Below are 14,889 nucleotides of genomic sequence, written 5' to 3'. Positions count from 1 at the left end.
TTGAAGAACAAGAGGTGATGCCTTTATGCCTCACACCTAAATCTAAGACTCAAGTATTGAAAGAATTGTTATGAAGGTTGTAGTTCATGCCTTGGTCAAAGCACTGATTGAAGTACCAAGGCCTGAACACAGACTCTGAGCCAAAGCTGACCTCTAGATGAACCTTCCAACCAAATGTTATATTGTTACCTGCTCACTAATGAGGCATTTTTAGCAATATGATCTGTGTATGTCTGCATTGGTGAAACATTCATTTACCTTTCTGTGTTTAGAAACCAAACAAGATCCCATCTGTCTTTGTTTGGGGATATTTGGTCAAAGTCAACTCCCTTAGTTCCTCCTTGAGCCCTGGCCAGGCTTTGGGAGAAACCAAACAGGAGAGTTAAACCAATGTTCCTGCACTAGAAGTGCTGTCAGATTCTTTATTCAGCACTGTCAGAGCTGGGCCCTCTCACAGCGGGGTTGGAAGCCTCACCTGTGGCTGGAGGCACCTGCAGGAATTCCCAGTGTCCGGGAGTGGCTCTGCAGTCCTTGGCTGTGACAGCTTCCCCCAGCTGATGTGTGCACCTGGGTGATGGTAAAGTCTGGGGGTAACTGGTGATGGATCTTTCTAAATCACTGTGGGCAATCTTTGGTAGTGATGATTGGGTGCATTGCTGAGCTTCTCCTTTTGTAATTTTTGTTAACGATTATGTGCTTTGCTGAGCTTCTCCTTTTGTAATTATTTGCTAACAATTATGTGCTTTGCTGAGCTTCTCCTTGTGTGATTCTGTGCAGTTTTGTGTTATATAAATTACACATTCCTTCAGTTGGTGTCTGTGTCTTTGGTGCTGACCCTGCCCACTGGTGGAACTGAGTCTCATCCTGCTTGTTACCTTGGAAGACAAACACCATCACTCCAAATGTCCCCTCAATTCCTGCCTCCTTTCCCCACTTTATACACTGAGCATGATGTGCCATGGTCTGGGATATCCCGGGGTCAGTTGGGGTCACCTGTCCTGCCTGTGTCCACTCCCAACCTCCCCTGCAGCCCCAGCCCCTCCCCAGCGTGGCTGGACGAGGGGCAGGAAAGGCCTTGGCTCTGTGCAGGCTCAGCAAGAACAAAACCATCTCTGTGTGCTCAGCCCTGTGCTCAGCACCGAGCCCAGCAGTGTCTCAGTGCCAGCGGCCGTGGCATCAGCCCCTCCCAGGGGTTTCCATGGCAAGTGCCACCACAGGTGACCCAGGTGTGCTGTCCCAGGGATGGCTGCCATGGAAACAGTGCCCAGCTGACCTTTCTGTCTGGCTGACCTGGCCTTTGGCCCTGGGCTTTGCTGCTGGTCCCGCTGCGCCTGAGCAGCCAGCGCGGCACAGGGCAGGTGGCCACGGCACAAGCCCCCAGCAAGGGATCCCCTCTGGCTCTGGGCAGTGACACCAGCCCTGAGCAAGGGGCCCAGGGCAGGTTTCCATGACAAGCAGCCATCACAATGGCTCCAGGCCTTGGTTGCTGTGGCACAAACGAAGGAAGGGTCTCTGTGGCTGTGCCATGGCCCCTGACTGCATCAAGGAGCGTCAGTGCAATTGTACCAGGAACAGCCCTGGCACCGCTTTGTCCTGAGGGTGCCGTGGCAGCCGAGGACACAACAGCTCTGCATGCAAGTGGGCATGGAGCCTGACTGCAGAAATGGGTCCTTGGGGTGGTTTCCAAGGAAACTTGGACTGATGAGCATTGCCGTGGCACCCAAACCCAGCAGTGGGGTCAGTGCAGTGTCCATGGCCACAGTCCCTTGCAATGGCCCAGTGCAGGTTGGGATGATGATCCACCCTTCCAGCTGGCCCAGGGCAGCTCTGCAGTGGTCGTGGTGGTGCCTTGGGTTTGGCACACACTTGAGGAGGGTGTCTGTTTTCAATGGGGAGCTTTTTTTTTGTAGCAACCTAAACTATTTTAGACTGTTTGGCTGTGTGCAGCCGATTCTTCCAAGCAAAGCAGGTCTCAGGTGAGTGAGGAGAGACAGGATGGGGCTGGGAAATGTGAAGCAAGGTTGTCCACATTGGGTCAGACCTCAAGGCACAGCTTCTCTGAGCAGGCCAGGCCTCCTTAGGAGACACACTGGTTCAACATCAATCATGGAATGCTGCAATCACCTCTAAAGAGAAATTTAATAAAATACACCCTTGTCCTGGTTTAGAGCAAATTTGGGAGGAAACCTCTGAATGAGGGCCCTCAACTGGTTCAGGGAAAAAATATTCCCTTAGAGAGAAGTGGGGAAAAAACTGTTTATTTAACTGAGAAAGCACTTCCCCGCACAAAAATGAACAATACCAAACAGCAAAACCTCTCCCTGCTCCGAAGGAGTTGACAAATTCAGAGGAGTCTCTTCTGTGTGTTGCAGCCTGGCTCACTGAGGCTGTTCTCAGTCCCTCTGTGGGTCACAGCCCAGCTCACTCAGTCTGTTCTCAATCCCCTGTGGGTCACAGCCCAGCTCACTCAGTCTGTTCTCAGTCCCTCCGTGGGTCACAGCCCAGCTCACTCAGTCTGTTCTCAGTCCCTCTGGTGCTGGGAAATGCCGTGGCCCAGGCCAGGCCTGCTGGGCCACAGGTGTGAGCTCTCAGTGCTCTTCTGGGTTTTCGGTCCAGAGCAGGTTGCAAGAATTCCAGGGAAAAAGGAAAAGAGCAATCCGGGGGAACTCCTTTGCCTCAGCCAGCCAGAAAAATTAACTAAAAGCAAAAAGAAAGCTCTCTCCTGCCATCCAGTGCAGACAACACGGTCTGTGTGTAGCGTGTGGGGGAGCAAGTGCAGTCTCTGATAACAACTCTGTACCTCTTTCTCTCCCCCTTCACTCCTGAAACCAGTCTTAAAGCTGCAGAATTCAATATTCAACACCAACAGACAATTTGGGGATACAAGCATCAAAAAGTCACCCCAAGACATTCCACCCCTTATCCCCATATCGTCAGCTTACTACTACATCTAATATGTATTCTAATTCTATAAACACATACATCAGATATATAAATGTCCCTGTTCCAGCTCCCAAATTCCCGGTCTCCGTCCCTATCCCCATTCCCTGTCCCCATTCCCATTCCCTGTCCCCATTCCGGTTCCCTGTCCCCATTCCCGCTCCCTGTCCCCTCTCACCGGACGCCGCCGCCATCGCTCCGTTCCCCTCACGGCGCTCACGTGACCGCGGCAACCCCGCGCCGCTCCCGCCCACCAATCCCAGCGCGCGATCGCTCCCTGATTTGCATAACCACGCCCTCTGGCCCCGCCCACCGCCAGCTGCGGTCATGGCCGGGCGCTCTTTGCTCCCAGTTCCCTCCCAGCGCTCCCAGTAAGAGCGGCACTGGCAGGGAAAGCGCTCCCAGTTCCTGCCCGGGGCTCTCAGCATCGCTGCCGCTGCTCTCGCTGTCATTCCCAGCGCTCCCAGTATCACTCGCAGCGCCGCGCGGGTCGCAGCCGCTCCGACACCGCCCAGGGCAGAGCGCGGCTGCTTTTGGGTGTCGGCACCTGCCCGGGCCGGGCTGGGAGCGGAGGAGGAGCGGGAGGAAGAGGAGGAGCGGGAAGAGGAGGAAGAGCAGCAGCGGGAGGAAGAGGAGGGACACGGGAGGAGCGGCAGGAAGAGGAGGAGCGATTTTGGAACCACGCGCTTCTGCCGCCCGCCCGCACAGAGCGCAGCTTCCCCCGGGTGCGGCAGCATCGCCCCCCAAAAACCCGCAGGTGAGCGGGGAGGGGGAGCTCGCCCCAAATCCATCGTGGGGGGCTCCGGGAGGGTTTTATTTTGCGCTTCAGGGGATGTTCGGATGTTGCCGGAGCCCAAAGCCGAGGCGGGAATGGCCCTGGCGGGATCTTGGCGGTGCCGCGTGGCGATCGCCCGGTACCGGCGGGGAGGGGGCGATATCGGCTCTGGGGATCCCCGGCAGAGCCGGGGGGGAAGGCGGGAGCCCCGGAGCGGGGAGAGCGCCCAGGGGCGATCCCGGAGCCGGGGGACCCCCGGCAGCCTGGAGGGGTGCGGGAGCTCGGTGCTGAGCGGGCTCCGGGCCCCCGAGGCTGAAAGGGGCGCTGACTTCTCCAGCTGCCCTCGGGCAGCGCCACCATCAAACCCAACGAGCACAGCCCTTGTTTTCCTCCCCAGACCATCATTTCCCAAACTTGGGATGTATTGAGGAGGAGAAAGTGTCCGCGAGGAAGATGTCGATGTCCCGGGAGCCGCAGGCAGGTGAGGAGGAAGTCAGTGCCCCTTTCCCCCTGTGTCCTGCTCCATCTCCCAGCCCAGCACGGCCCCGGCTGCAGCACAGCCCTGGGGGGATCTCCTTGCCCTTCCCTCTGGCATGGAGGCAAATCCCATCCTGTCCTTGTCCTTCCTCCCCCAGACAAGGAGCTGAGCACGGACAGCAGGGAGGACAAATCCCCGCGGCACAGCCTCGGGCAAGAGGCCGTTTGCAGCGGCTCCACGGCGCAGGAATGCAACGGGGAGGAAAAGCCCCGCAGATCCCGCAGCAGGAGGGGCTGCAAACGCACAGCCCGGGGATCCCAGCAGGAAAGAGCCAGCCCGGGCCGGGGAGGCGGCCGGAGCTCGGAGCTGGGGCTGCGTGAGCAGCTTCACCATGGGGAAGAAGCCCCACAAGTGCTCAGAATGTGAGAAGATATTCAGGTGGAAAGCGGAGCTGATCAGACACCAGAGAATCCACACAGGGGAACGGCCCTACGAGTGTGGGGAATGTGGGAAGAGATTCAGCCAGACCTCAAGCCGGGCTGTGCACCAGAGGATCCACACTGGAGAGAGGCCCTACGAGTGTGATCAATGCAGGAAGAGGTTTCAGACCGGCTTCAAGCTCCGCCAGCACTATCGCACTCACACGGATGAGAGGCCTTATGAGTGTCCTGACTGTGGGCAGGGCTTCAAGCAGAGCTCTGCTCTCATCACCCACCGGCGCATCCACACTGGGGAGAGGCCCTACGAGTGTGATAAATGCAGGAAGGGGTTTCTGACCAGCTCTGATCTCCGCAGGCACTATCGCAGTCACAGGGATGAGAAGCCGTTCTGCTGCTCCGACTGTGGGAAGGGCTTCAAGTCCAACTCTGCCCTCAACAACCACCGGCTCATCCACACTGGGGAGAGACCCTACGAGTGTGATAAATGCAGGAAGTGGTTTCCGAACAGCTCTCGTCTCGTCAGGCACTATCGCATTCATACGGATGAGAGGCCGTTCAGCTGCTCCGACTGCTAGAAGCGCTTCAGGGAAAGGTCACACCTCGTCACCCAACAGCGCATCCACACCGCGGAGAGACCCTACGAGTGTCCCGAGTGTGGGAAGAGCTTCTCACAGAGCTCTCACTTGACCAGACACCAACAGGAGTCTCCACTGAGAGAAGCCCTGCGAGTGCCCCGAGTGCGGGAAGAGCTTCGTGCGCTGCTCCAGCTCCATCCCCCAGGGCAGGATCCGCGCTGGATGATCCCCAGTGACCCCCGGTGGGCAGAGCCCCGCTGAGCCCTGGTGCCGCTGATCCGTGTTGGGAAGACACCTGGCTGGGGGCTCCACATCCTCCTGGCTCCCATCCCAGTCCAATTCCCATTCCTGCTCTCCTTCCGTCTCCCTGTCCCGTATTCTCTGCCCGGTTGTTGTTCCCATATTCCCATTCCCATATTCCCTGTGTGTTGAGAAGGATAAGGATTTTACAGGAAGCTCTCACAGATATGTATGTACAACATTTCCATTTCTATATTTCCAGTGCAGTTCCCATATTCCTATTCCCAATCCCATTCCCATATTCCAATTTCCAGTCCCTGTCCCATCTTCTAAATCCCTATCACATATTCTCTATCCACTTGCTATTTCCGTATTCTGTGTCCCGTTCCTATATTCCGATTCACGGTTCCTCTTTTCGTTCCCATTACCATGTCCCTGTACCCATTCCTGGATATTGGAGTGTGGAACACAGAAGCCTCTCTGAGTCCCTCTGAGAGAGAACAGACTGCAAGAATTAAATTAAAAACCTTTTGAGAAATTAAACTACATTATGTCACACAGACATGCAATACAGGTCTGTGCTTTTGTTTTAATTAAGTAGAAATACTAGTTTGCATAGATATGAAGTAAAAGTATAAATCTTAGTTTGAAGTAAGTAACAATATGATTGAAGTGCCTTAAAAGTAAAAGCCTTAGAATCTGGTGTCAAAAATAACCTGCAGTGAAAACTCAAAACCACAGCTCTAGAGAAAATAAAAATATGTTAAGAACTTTTCCAATATTCTTCAGACAGAACAGACAGGCCATGTGCACAACTTAGACGTAAACTTCTGTATTACAGAACAATTCTAATAGATTTAGGAGAAATGCTTCAGGATCCTGTTTTTTGATCATTGTGAATTTTGTCAATAAAAATCCGTGTCTTGGAGCCAGAGCTCTCTCTTGCATCTCTCTCATCGCTCTCCCTTCCTCCCCCCCATCATCATCACCACTACCAGCACAGGAGAGAAGAATAAGAGGAAGATGAGGAAGAAAAGAACAGAAGAAGAAAGGCCAGGGAGCATCTGCCTCTGGAGACTCTGCACCAGGCCGCAGCTTCGACCTCTTGCAGCAGAGAGCTGCTCCTGCTTCCATCGGGACTTTGTGGCAGAGATTGAACAGGGACTGGAGAGCCTTGGGCTCTTTGCCTTTGGAGCCTGACGTGCCTTTACCAGAAACAACTTTACAGCAGCCAGCAGCTGCTCTGCTCTTGGAAGAACTAAAGCCAAAACCAATCCCCAAAGCTGGTCCCAGTCCCGGTCCCTGTCCCCATTCCCGGTCCCTGTCCCCATTCCCGGTCCCCATTCCCATTCCCTGTCCCCATCCCCTTCCCGGTCCCTGTCCCCTCTCACCGGACGCCACCGCCATCGCTCCTGTGGGAGTCCAGAGTATTCCTCTGGCTTCCCTGGAAGGTTTAAGACCCCCCTGGTGGGTCCCCAAAGACCCTCGAATGAGACCCAGGTGTCTCAGGGGCTGGATTTTGCTCCTTGGAACAATTTAACATCATTGAGAGAAGAAATGCAAGCTGCAAAATAAATAGAGTGTAAATTAGACTGTTAGAATGTAGAATTAGCAGATTTCTAGAATGTTTGTGATAAGGGACACGTGGCCAACATGGAGAATTGGGGGTGTGGATACCTCTTCCTCCTCTTTTCCGTGTCATCCATGCTGGGTGACATGCTGGCACTTTTAGATTGGATGAGGACAGAGCTGGACCATGTAACAAGATTGTATTGTATTGGGGGTCATTTGTAAATACCTTGTACGTAATTTAGACTATAAAAGATAAATCCTGCCTCTACCAGGCAGATTCTGCCCTGGACGTCTGGCGAGCAGACCGCTGTTCGCTGGACAAAGCATTCCTGAGATAAGGAAGAATAAACAACCATGAAAACCTGTAAGAACAGCCTCCTGCAGTCTCTCATCGGCGGGCATTGGAAAGAGCTGGGTTCCAGACCACCTGCATGTCCACCTAAGGTGATCTCAGGTCTAAGGAGACACCTCAGGATGTGACATTCACCCTGGAAAAAGCTTATGCACAGCAGAGGGGGTGTCATGGCCCACCAAGGGGTCCCCCCAAAGGTTCCCCCCAAAAGGGGACCCTGCACCAGAGCACTGCAGAATTATCCACAGTGCTGCAAGAGACAGTCTCAAACTGGACCCCTGCAGGGGAGGCACCTGGGTGTTTCCACCTGGCCAAATGTACATTAATCCACTGGATTCTGTGCTTTTCAGTGTAGTGGCGGGGATCCTCGCTACCAAGAATTCAAGATGGAGGGGAGCAATGAGCTGTGATTGGAAACCCCAGAAGGGTGATATATTTCTACCTAACACATCACTCTCTCCCTGTCCCCCCCAGGCCCCCTAGCACAACTCTTTTTCTAATTCTTTCTCTCTTCTTCTCTTTACCTCTTTTAATATTAAATAAAATATATTAATTTTTTGGCACTAACATCTAACCCTGTTTGGTTTTAATCACTTTTCTTGGGTGTATTTCAAACCTTTTTGAGTCCAACTAGTTTTATTCACAGAGGTTTCATTTATTTTGGTCTTCTGTGTTTAAACCAATTCATAACACCTCTCCAGGTCCCTCTGCAGAGCCCTCCTACCCTCTAGCAAATCCACACTCGCACCCAGTTTGGTGTCACCATGATTCCATGATGGCCTTAAGTGTCACAATGGTCTCCATGATCCCAGGAGGCTCAGTAGTGTCACAAAAGCCCCTTGGTTCCCCAACACCCTTGTGAGTCACAAAGGCCCTTTGGTTCCATTGGGCCCCTCGGTTTCACAATGGCCCTTGGTTCCCCAAGGCCCTGCAGTGTCACAATGGATCCTTGGTTCCATGAGGTCCCACAGTGCAGCAATGCTCTCCTTGGTTCTGCAGTGTCACCATGGCCCCTTGGTTATATGAGGCCTTGAAGTGTCACAGTGGTGTCTGTGGTTCCATGAGGCCTAACAGAATAACACTGGCCCCTTACTTCCCCAGGGCCCTGCCGTGTCACAATCATCACAGAATTACAGAATTAATCAGGTTGGGAAAGATCTTTGAGAGCATCAAATCCAACCTGTGACCCAACACCACCTTGACACCCAGACCATGGCACTCAGTGACACATCCAGTCTTTCCTGAAACACCTCCAGGGATGGTGACTCACCCATCTCTCTGGGCAGCCCATCACCCTTTCTGTGAAGAATATTTTCTAATGTCCATCCCCCTGGATGTTTCCTAAACATCCCCTGGTGCAGATAAGGCTGTGTCCTCTTGTCCTCTCACTGTTTTGGGAAAAGAGCCTAACCCTCACCTGGCTGCACTCTCCTGTCAGGGAGTTATAGAGAGTGATGAGGTCTCCCCGAGGGTCCTCTTCTCCAGGATAAACATCCCCAGCTCCTTCAGCTGCTCCTCCCAGGACTTGTGTTCCAGATCCTCACAAACTTTCTTGCCCTGCTCTGGACACGCTTCAGCCCCTCCATGTCATTCCTAAATTGGGGGGCCCAAATCTGGACACAGCACTTGAGGTGCTGCTCAACCAGTGCTGAGCACAGGAGAAGAATCACTGCCCTGCTCCTGCTGACTACACCATTCCTGATCCAGGCCAGGTGCCACTGGCCTTCCTGGCCACCTGGGCACACTGCTGGCTCATGTCCTGTCTGCTGTGCATCACTGTCCCCAGGTCCCTTTCTACCTGGCCACTGTCCAGCCACTCTGTCCCCACCCTGGAGCACTGCAGGGGTTGTTGTGGCCGAAGTGCAGGACCTGGCACTTGGTCTTGTTAAACCTCTTGTTAAACCCTGTTGGATCTGGGCCCTGGATCCAGCCTGTCCAGGTCCCTCTGCAGAGCCCTCCTACCCTCCAGCAGATCCACACTCACACCCAGCTTGGTGACATCTGCACATTTGCTGATGCTGCACTCAATGCCCTCATCCAGATCATCAGTGCAGATGTTGAAATCCATGCTGGCTGGCTCTGATCCCTCAGCCATCCTGCAGGTGCCCTGTGATGGCACTCAAGGTGATCTGTTCCATCACCCTGTTGGGCACTGAGGTCAGGCTGACAGGCCTGGAGTTCCCCAGATCCTCCTTCCAGCCCTTCTTGGGGATGGGCTCACATTGGCACCTCCAGTCCTCTGGGACCTCCCTGGTGAGCCAGGACTGATGGTAAATGATGGAGAGCAGCTTGGGGAGCTCATCCAGCAGCTCCCCCATCCCCCTACGATGAATCCTATCTGCTCCCAGAGACACCTGTGAGCATCTGAGTGGCTCAGCAGGTCCCCAGCTGCCTCCTCCTGGATTTCAGGGGCCTGTTCTGCTCCCTGTCCTCATCTACCAGCTCAGGAGAACCCTTGTCCAAAGGGCAAACCTGTCTTATTGTTGAAAAGTGAGGCAAAGAAGGGGTTAAGTAGCTCAGCCTTTCCCTCATCTTCAGTAATCATATTCCCCCCAGTAAAGAATGGAGGTTGTCCTCACCCCTCCTTTTGCCAATAATGTATTGATAAAATAATTTTTATCATCCTTCACAGGAGGAGACAGGTTGTCTTCTAATTGCGCTTTCACCTCTCTAATTTTCTTTCTGCATGACCTAACAACATCCTCAAACACTTCCTTAGGTACCTGCCCCTCTGTCCAAAGGTGATGTACACTTTTTCCCCTGGATTACTGGAAAAAGCTCCATGCCCAGCCAGACCAGTCATTTTCCTCGCTAGCTCACTTTTTGGCACAGAAATGTGTCCTGCTCCTTCAAGATTTCTTCTTGAAGTGTGTCCATCTTTCCTGGAACCCTTTGTTTTTAAGGGCTGTTTCCCCTTAAAAAATCAGTAATTGATTTGGCACTCCCCAAATCTGCATCCTGAACAGGCCAAAGTCTGCTCACTGTAGGTCCAGTGTAGAAGTTTTTTGATACCCCTCCTTCTTTCACAGAATATTGAAAAACACATTTATTTCATGGTCACTGTACCCCAGGCAGCATCTGACCACCATATATCTCACCATCCCTTCTCTTTTTGTGAACAGCAGGAGACATATTTTTCCTTGGGAGTGGGAGTGTTACCAAAAAGTCAGTAAAATTAAAAAATTCCTAAACACCAATGTAGCACTAAAAAGCAGCATTCTTTATTTGGCTGGATGCATGGGGAGGACATCTCTTCCCAAAGCCATGCATGCTGAGTACAGGAAAGTTTCTGTTTATATTCTGTATTTGGCATACATATTAATTGATTGTCCTGGACTAAGTACACATATGATAATCATTTCCCCAAAATCATTAACATATTTCCTCTCCCCTTTACCCATGCATTCTTCACTCCTGGGGGTCTCTCTGGTGGTCCCTGGTGGTCATGGACCCCAATGTTCCAGTGGGCCTGGTTGAGTTGCAGGACACTGAGGCTGGTGAATTCCAGTTCCCCTTCTTACACAACAGGCATTGGCGGTTTCCAGAGGCCAGTGGTTTTGGGGAACAAGCATTGTGTTAGCTCACCTGGGGTAGGCAATTTATCATCTGGAAATGTGAGGTCACAGAGAGGGCTATGACATCACAGAGTGGGCTGTGACATCACAGACTAGGCTGTGACACTACAGAGTGGGTTATGCGAGGTCATTGAGCATCAGGGCTGTCTGTGACATCATAGAGCTGACTGTGACATCACAGGAGGGCTGTGAGAGGTCACTGGGTTGGTCACTCTGCCCCAGCCCCCCTCACAGTTTTCCCAGAGAAGTCCAATGCTGTTCATGCCCAGCAGGGTCCCCTGTCCCTCTGTATCCCCCTGCTCCACCTGGAGCCACAGCCTCCCCCAAGGATGTTCCACAAACCAACCCCAGAGCCTGACACGGGGACAAGGGGCCAGGGCTGTGTGACCAGGACATCAAGGACGTGGATTATCCAGGTCACTGGGGCCTGGTTTGGGTTCCCCAGGGCAGGAAAGATGTCTGGCAGCTGGAGCAGGGTGAGGGAAGGGCCTCCAAGGGGGGCTGGAACCCTTTGGCTGTGAGGAGAGGCTGAGGGAGCTGGGCTTGTCCAGCCCGGAGCAGGGAAGGCTGAGGGGCTCCTCATCCCAGCCTGGACATGAGGAGATTAAATGAGTCAGGCTGATTTCAGGTTTTCTGCAACTCTAAAACTAGTCTGAGAACCCTTATCCATCCACCACTAGCAGCCTTGCAAATAGGACATTGAGCTGTTTTACCCCACTCCACACAGAGCATCCTGATACAACACCTTTATTGTGTTTCTATCTATCACAAAATCATCTTTGTCTAAAACTGGTTTTGTACACAAATCCCTTGTGGATGGTGGATGGAGGTTGCTGCTGGGAAATCACACAGATCTGAAGGAAGAGCTGTGATGGTTATTAAATTATATCATATTCAACTTTTATTTCTTGGCAATGAAGGAAGATTTTCCTGTGCCTCTGAGTCTCACCAGTTCCTGACCCCAAAGGACACAAACCTCATGAGTTGTGGTTCCCAGTGCAGGGGTGGCACTTGCACCTCCCTCCATCCCCACAGCAGAGCTCCCTTGTCCCAGAAAGTGCCTGGCAATGCAGGGATGAAGGAAACAGGACAGGCTGTGGGGATCAGGGGCAGGGCACAGCCAGGGATTTGGGGTGGTTGTGAGCCCAGGGCAGGAGCTGGCCCTTGGCCTTGGTGAACCTCATCCAATTGTCCTGGGCCCACGGCTCCAGCCTGTGCAGATCCCTCTGCAGAGCTTCCTGCCCTGCAGCACAGCCACACTCCCAGCCAGCCTGGGCTCACCTGGCAACTGACTGAGGGTGCCCTCGATGGCCTCGTCCAGATCAGCAATAAAGATATTGAACTGCCCTGGCCCCAGTCCTGAGCCCTGGGACACCCCTGGATAGTGGCTCCAATCCCCAGCACTCCTTGGTCCTGGCCATCCAGTCAGCTTCCTATCCAGGGAACAGATGCAGTAGAGCTTGTTGGATCAAGTTACTGTGAGCCCAGAATACTGGGATTAATGAAGCTGTAGCTCTGCACAAAAGAGCTCTGCAGCCACTTTCTCTCTTTTCCTCCTTCTGAGCATCGATGGAGATCATGACTTCAGTGTCTGACTTGTGTGTGCAAAGAAAAATCTCGACAGAATTGGGGCAGGGATGGTTTGGGGCATCTTGGGATCTGTGCTGGGCACAGAAGGTGTTTTCCATTGGTCTGAGACTGTCTGCTGTGGAAAGTGGATGCAATATCCAGCAGAGGAATGACTTTTTTCTTTTTTTAATGGATCTCTGCCATCCTTTGGTTTTGTTTGCTGAAGATAAACGAACATCCCTCTGTGTCTCGGGCAGCTCCTTCTCCAGGGAAAGCAGGTGGGAGTTGGAGCCAAGGAGCTGAAAGCTGCAGGCACAGCCTGAAGTGGAGGAAGCTCGGATTTGCACAAGGCTGCTCAGAGTGCCAGGGGTTGGATGAGCAGTGTGATATATGATATAATGTAATTCATGTAAAGTTGTAAATAAATGTGGAATGAGCAATGTCTGTATAAATAAAATAATAAAAGCTTGAAAACCAGGAGGGGCAAAGGGAGGAACAATGATTGCTTAATCACAACACTGTAACTTCCAACAAAAACTGAAAAGCTAAGGTTAGCAAGACAATAGATCTAGCCTGGTGGAGATGGCTCTGTCCAGGGAACACCCAAACCATAAGAGCCCGATAAGCACCCACAATTAGGGTAATCAGAGCCATCAAGAAAAATACATCTGAATGCCCGTTTCCAGTAAACCAAAATCTGCAAGTTACATCTCAATTCCATCTTCCTGTAAACCTGAACTTGCCCTCATCAAAATTCATCATCTCCCAGGATATGGTTTTGTCCAGCCCAAAGCGGTGAAAGAAAACTACATGAATATGTTGAACGACAAGAGAAGACAAAGACCTCCGCTCCGGGCAAGGAAAAACTGTATAAAAACTGGACTAACCAAAGCTGCTTTGTGAACATTTGGGGATTCGGAGCGATAGAGTTTGAATCATTGTGTGTTCACCCGATGCCAACCCCGGGCTCGGCTTTTTGATTGTGGCTATCGAGGACCATGTTTCGGTCGCAAAATAAATATCGCTTATTTTAATCATAATTAATTCGGCTTGATCTCGTTTTTATCTATAATAGCGGCAACAAAAATATCAGCAATAAACAAAGATTTGTCCAGTTCATCCCCAGAATTGTTGGCGGGTCCCTCTGACACAATAAATCCTTTCGCTGGCCACTACACCCTCTTGAGGCTTGCAAGCAAAACTGCACAGGCTTGCACTGAGTACAGAATGTCTTCTGCAACTTATCAGCTGCCTTTTAGCCACGTGTAAGTTTTACAGGCTACACAATATAATTTTAAACGTACCGTTTTGTCTGCAGTCCAGCAACAGGTCTTGTCTGTCCCTGCAATGAGCAGCTCGGGAGCAGAGCTCCCTCCAGGAAGGTCCGGGCCACACCAGAAACATCCACATCCCGGAGTGTTATTGTAACCAAACAGAGGAGTCCTGCTGTGGTCACCAAAGTGATGCAGAAACAAAGACTCTAACCACTTAAAGGTAGAAAGTGGTACGTTTATTATGATGCTGGGCACACCCGGGAGAAATCTGCCACAGGGGTATGTGAAGTACACAGGGCTCTTGCCTTCTTTTATCCACAGAAGTGTTACATATTTATATAATTACCCAATACACCTATACATATGAATTACCTAACACTGCCTAACCTTGCTTTGTATTAAAATTAGCTCAAAGTCCTTTTATGCTTGCACAGTTCCTTCCTTCAAATGGGTCAGTGGGTGTTTGAAATGGGTCAGTGGTCTCCTAATGATGAGGTCAGGTAGTCATCCTTCCCTTCAACTTTTCACCTTTCTCTTGTTGCTAGGTTCTTTGGCCCATTGGCTCCCCAGCCTGGTTCTGGCTGGTTTTGGGGCCCAGGTGCAATTACGGTTCTTCACTTTAACAATATCCCAACCACCCATTTTGACATGACAAAGCCATGCAAGTGATTAGTTGTGTTAGCTCTACTTCCTCAGCCACTAATAATTAACTTTCTGCATTGCTTCTACTCTGATCATTTTATGTATAAATTTTATTCCTTAGCTAAGCTCTTGCCGTTTGATTTTTGCTTCAGAAAGATGATGCTGTGATAGATACAAACACAATTAATATGTTATATCAGGATGCTGTGCCTGGAGTGCAGTTAAAACAGCTTTAAAAATACCCTATTTGCAAAGCTTTCAGTGGTGGATGGAGAAAGGGAGGTCATGCTGCTTTTGATGTTGAGGAAATGCTGCAACCAGCCTGACTCATTTAATCTCCTCCTGTCCTTTCTGGGATGAGGAGCCCCTCAGCCTTCCCTGCTCCGGGCTGGACAAGCCCAGCTCCCTCAGCCTCTCCTCACAGCCAAAAGGCTCCAGCCCCGCCTTGGAGGCCCTT

General features: G+C 51.7%; 1 protein-coding gene and 1 pseudogene across 1 annotated transcript; one reads left to right on the top strand and one right to left on the bottom strand.

Annotated features, from left to right (window-relative positions):
* Window positions 1–2,118: 2,118 nt before the first annotated feature.
* Window positions 2,119–3,677, bottom strand: LOC130266268 (uncharacterized). The gene is made up of 2 exons (XM_056515588.1): window positions 3,119–3,677; window positions 2,119–2,840 (listed from the first exon to the last, which is right to left on the bottom strand). Exons 1-2 carry the CDS (start codon window positions 3,675–3,677, stop codon window positions 2,698–2,700), a joined length of 702 nt encoding a protein of 233 aa, XP_056371563.1. The 3' UTR covers window positions 2,119–2,697.
* The window catches only part of LOC130266260 (zinc finger protein 345-like), a 66,638-nt pseudogene continuing 55,368 nt past the window's right edge, over window positions 3,620–14,889 (top strand).

The sequence above is a fragment of the Oenanthe melanoleuca genome, unplaced genomic scaffold (genome assembly GCF_029582105.1).
Source record: "Oenanthe melanoleuca isolate GR-GAL-2019-014 unplaced genomic scaffold, OMel1.0 S006, whole genome shotgun sequence".
Lineage (NCBI taxonomy): Eukaryota > Metazoa > Chordata > Aves > Passeriformes > Muscicapidae > Oenanthe > Oenanthe melanoleuca.
The sequence above is the reverse complement of the archived record's forward strand: the minus strand, read 5'-3'. Positions and strand labels throughout refer to the sequence as shown.

What these genes read in the sequence shown, in the direction of transcription:
- LOC130266268 (XM_056515588.1), bottom strand. Translation starts at nt 3,677, where the DNA reads ATGCTGCCGCACCCGGGGGAAGCTGCGCTCTGTGCGGGCGGGCGGCAG. An exon ending in AGCGATGGCGGCGGCGTCCG is followed by an intron (nt 2,841 to 3,118) that starts GTGAGAGGGGAC and finishes TGAATTCTGCAG; the next exon opens with CTTTAAGACTGGTTTCAGGA.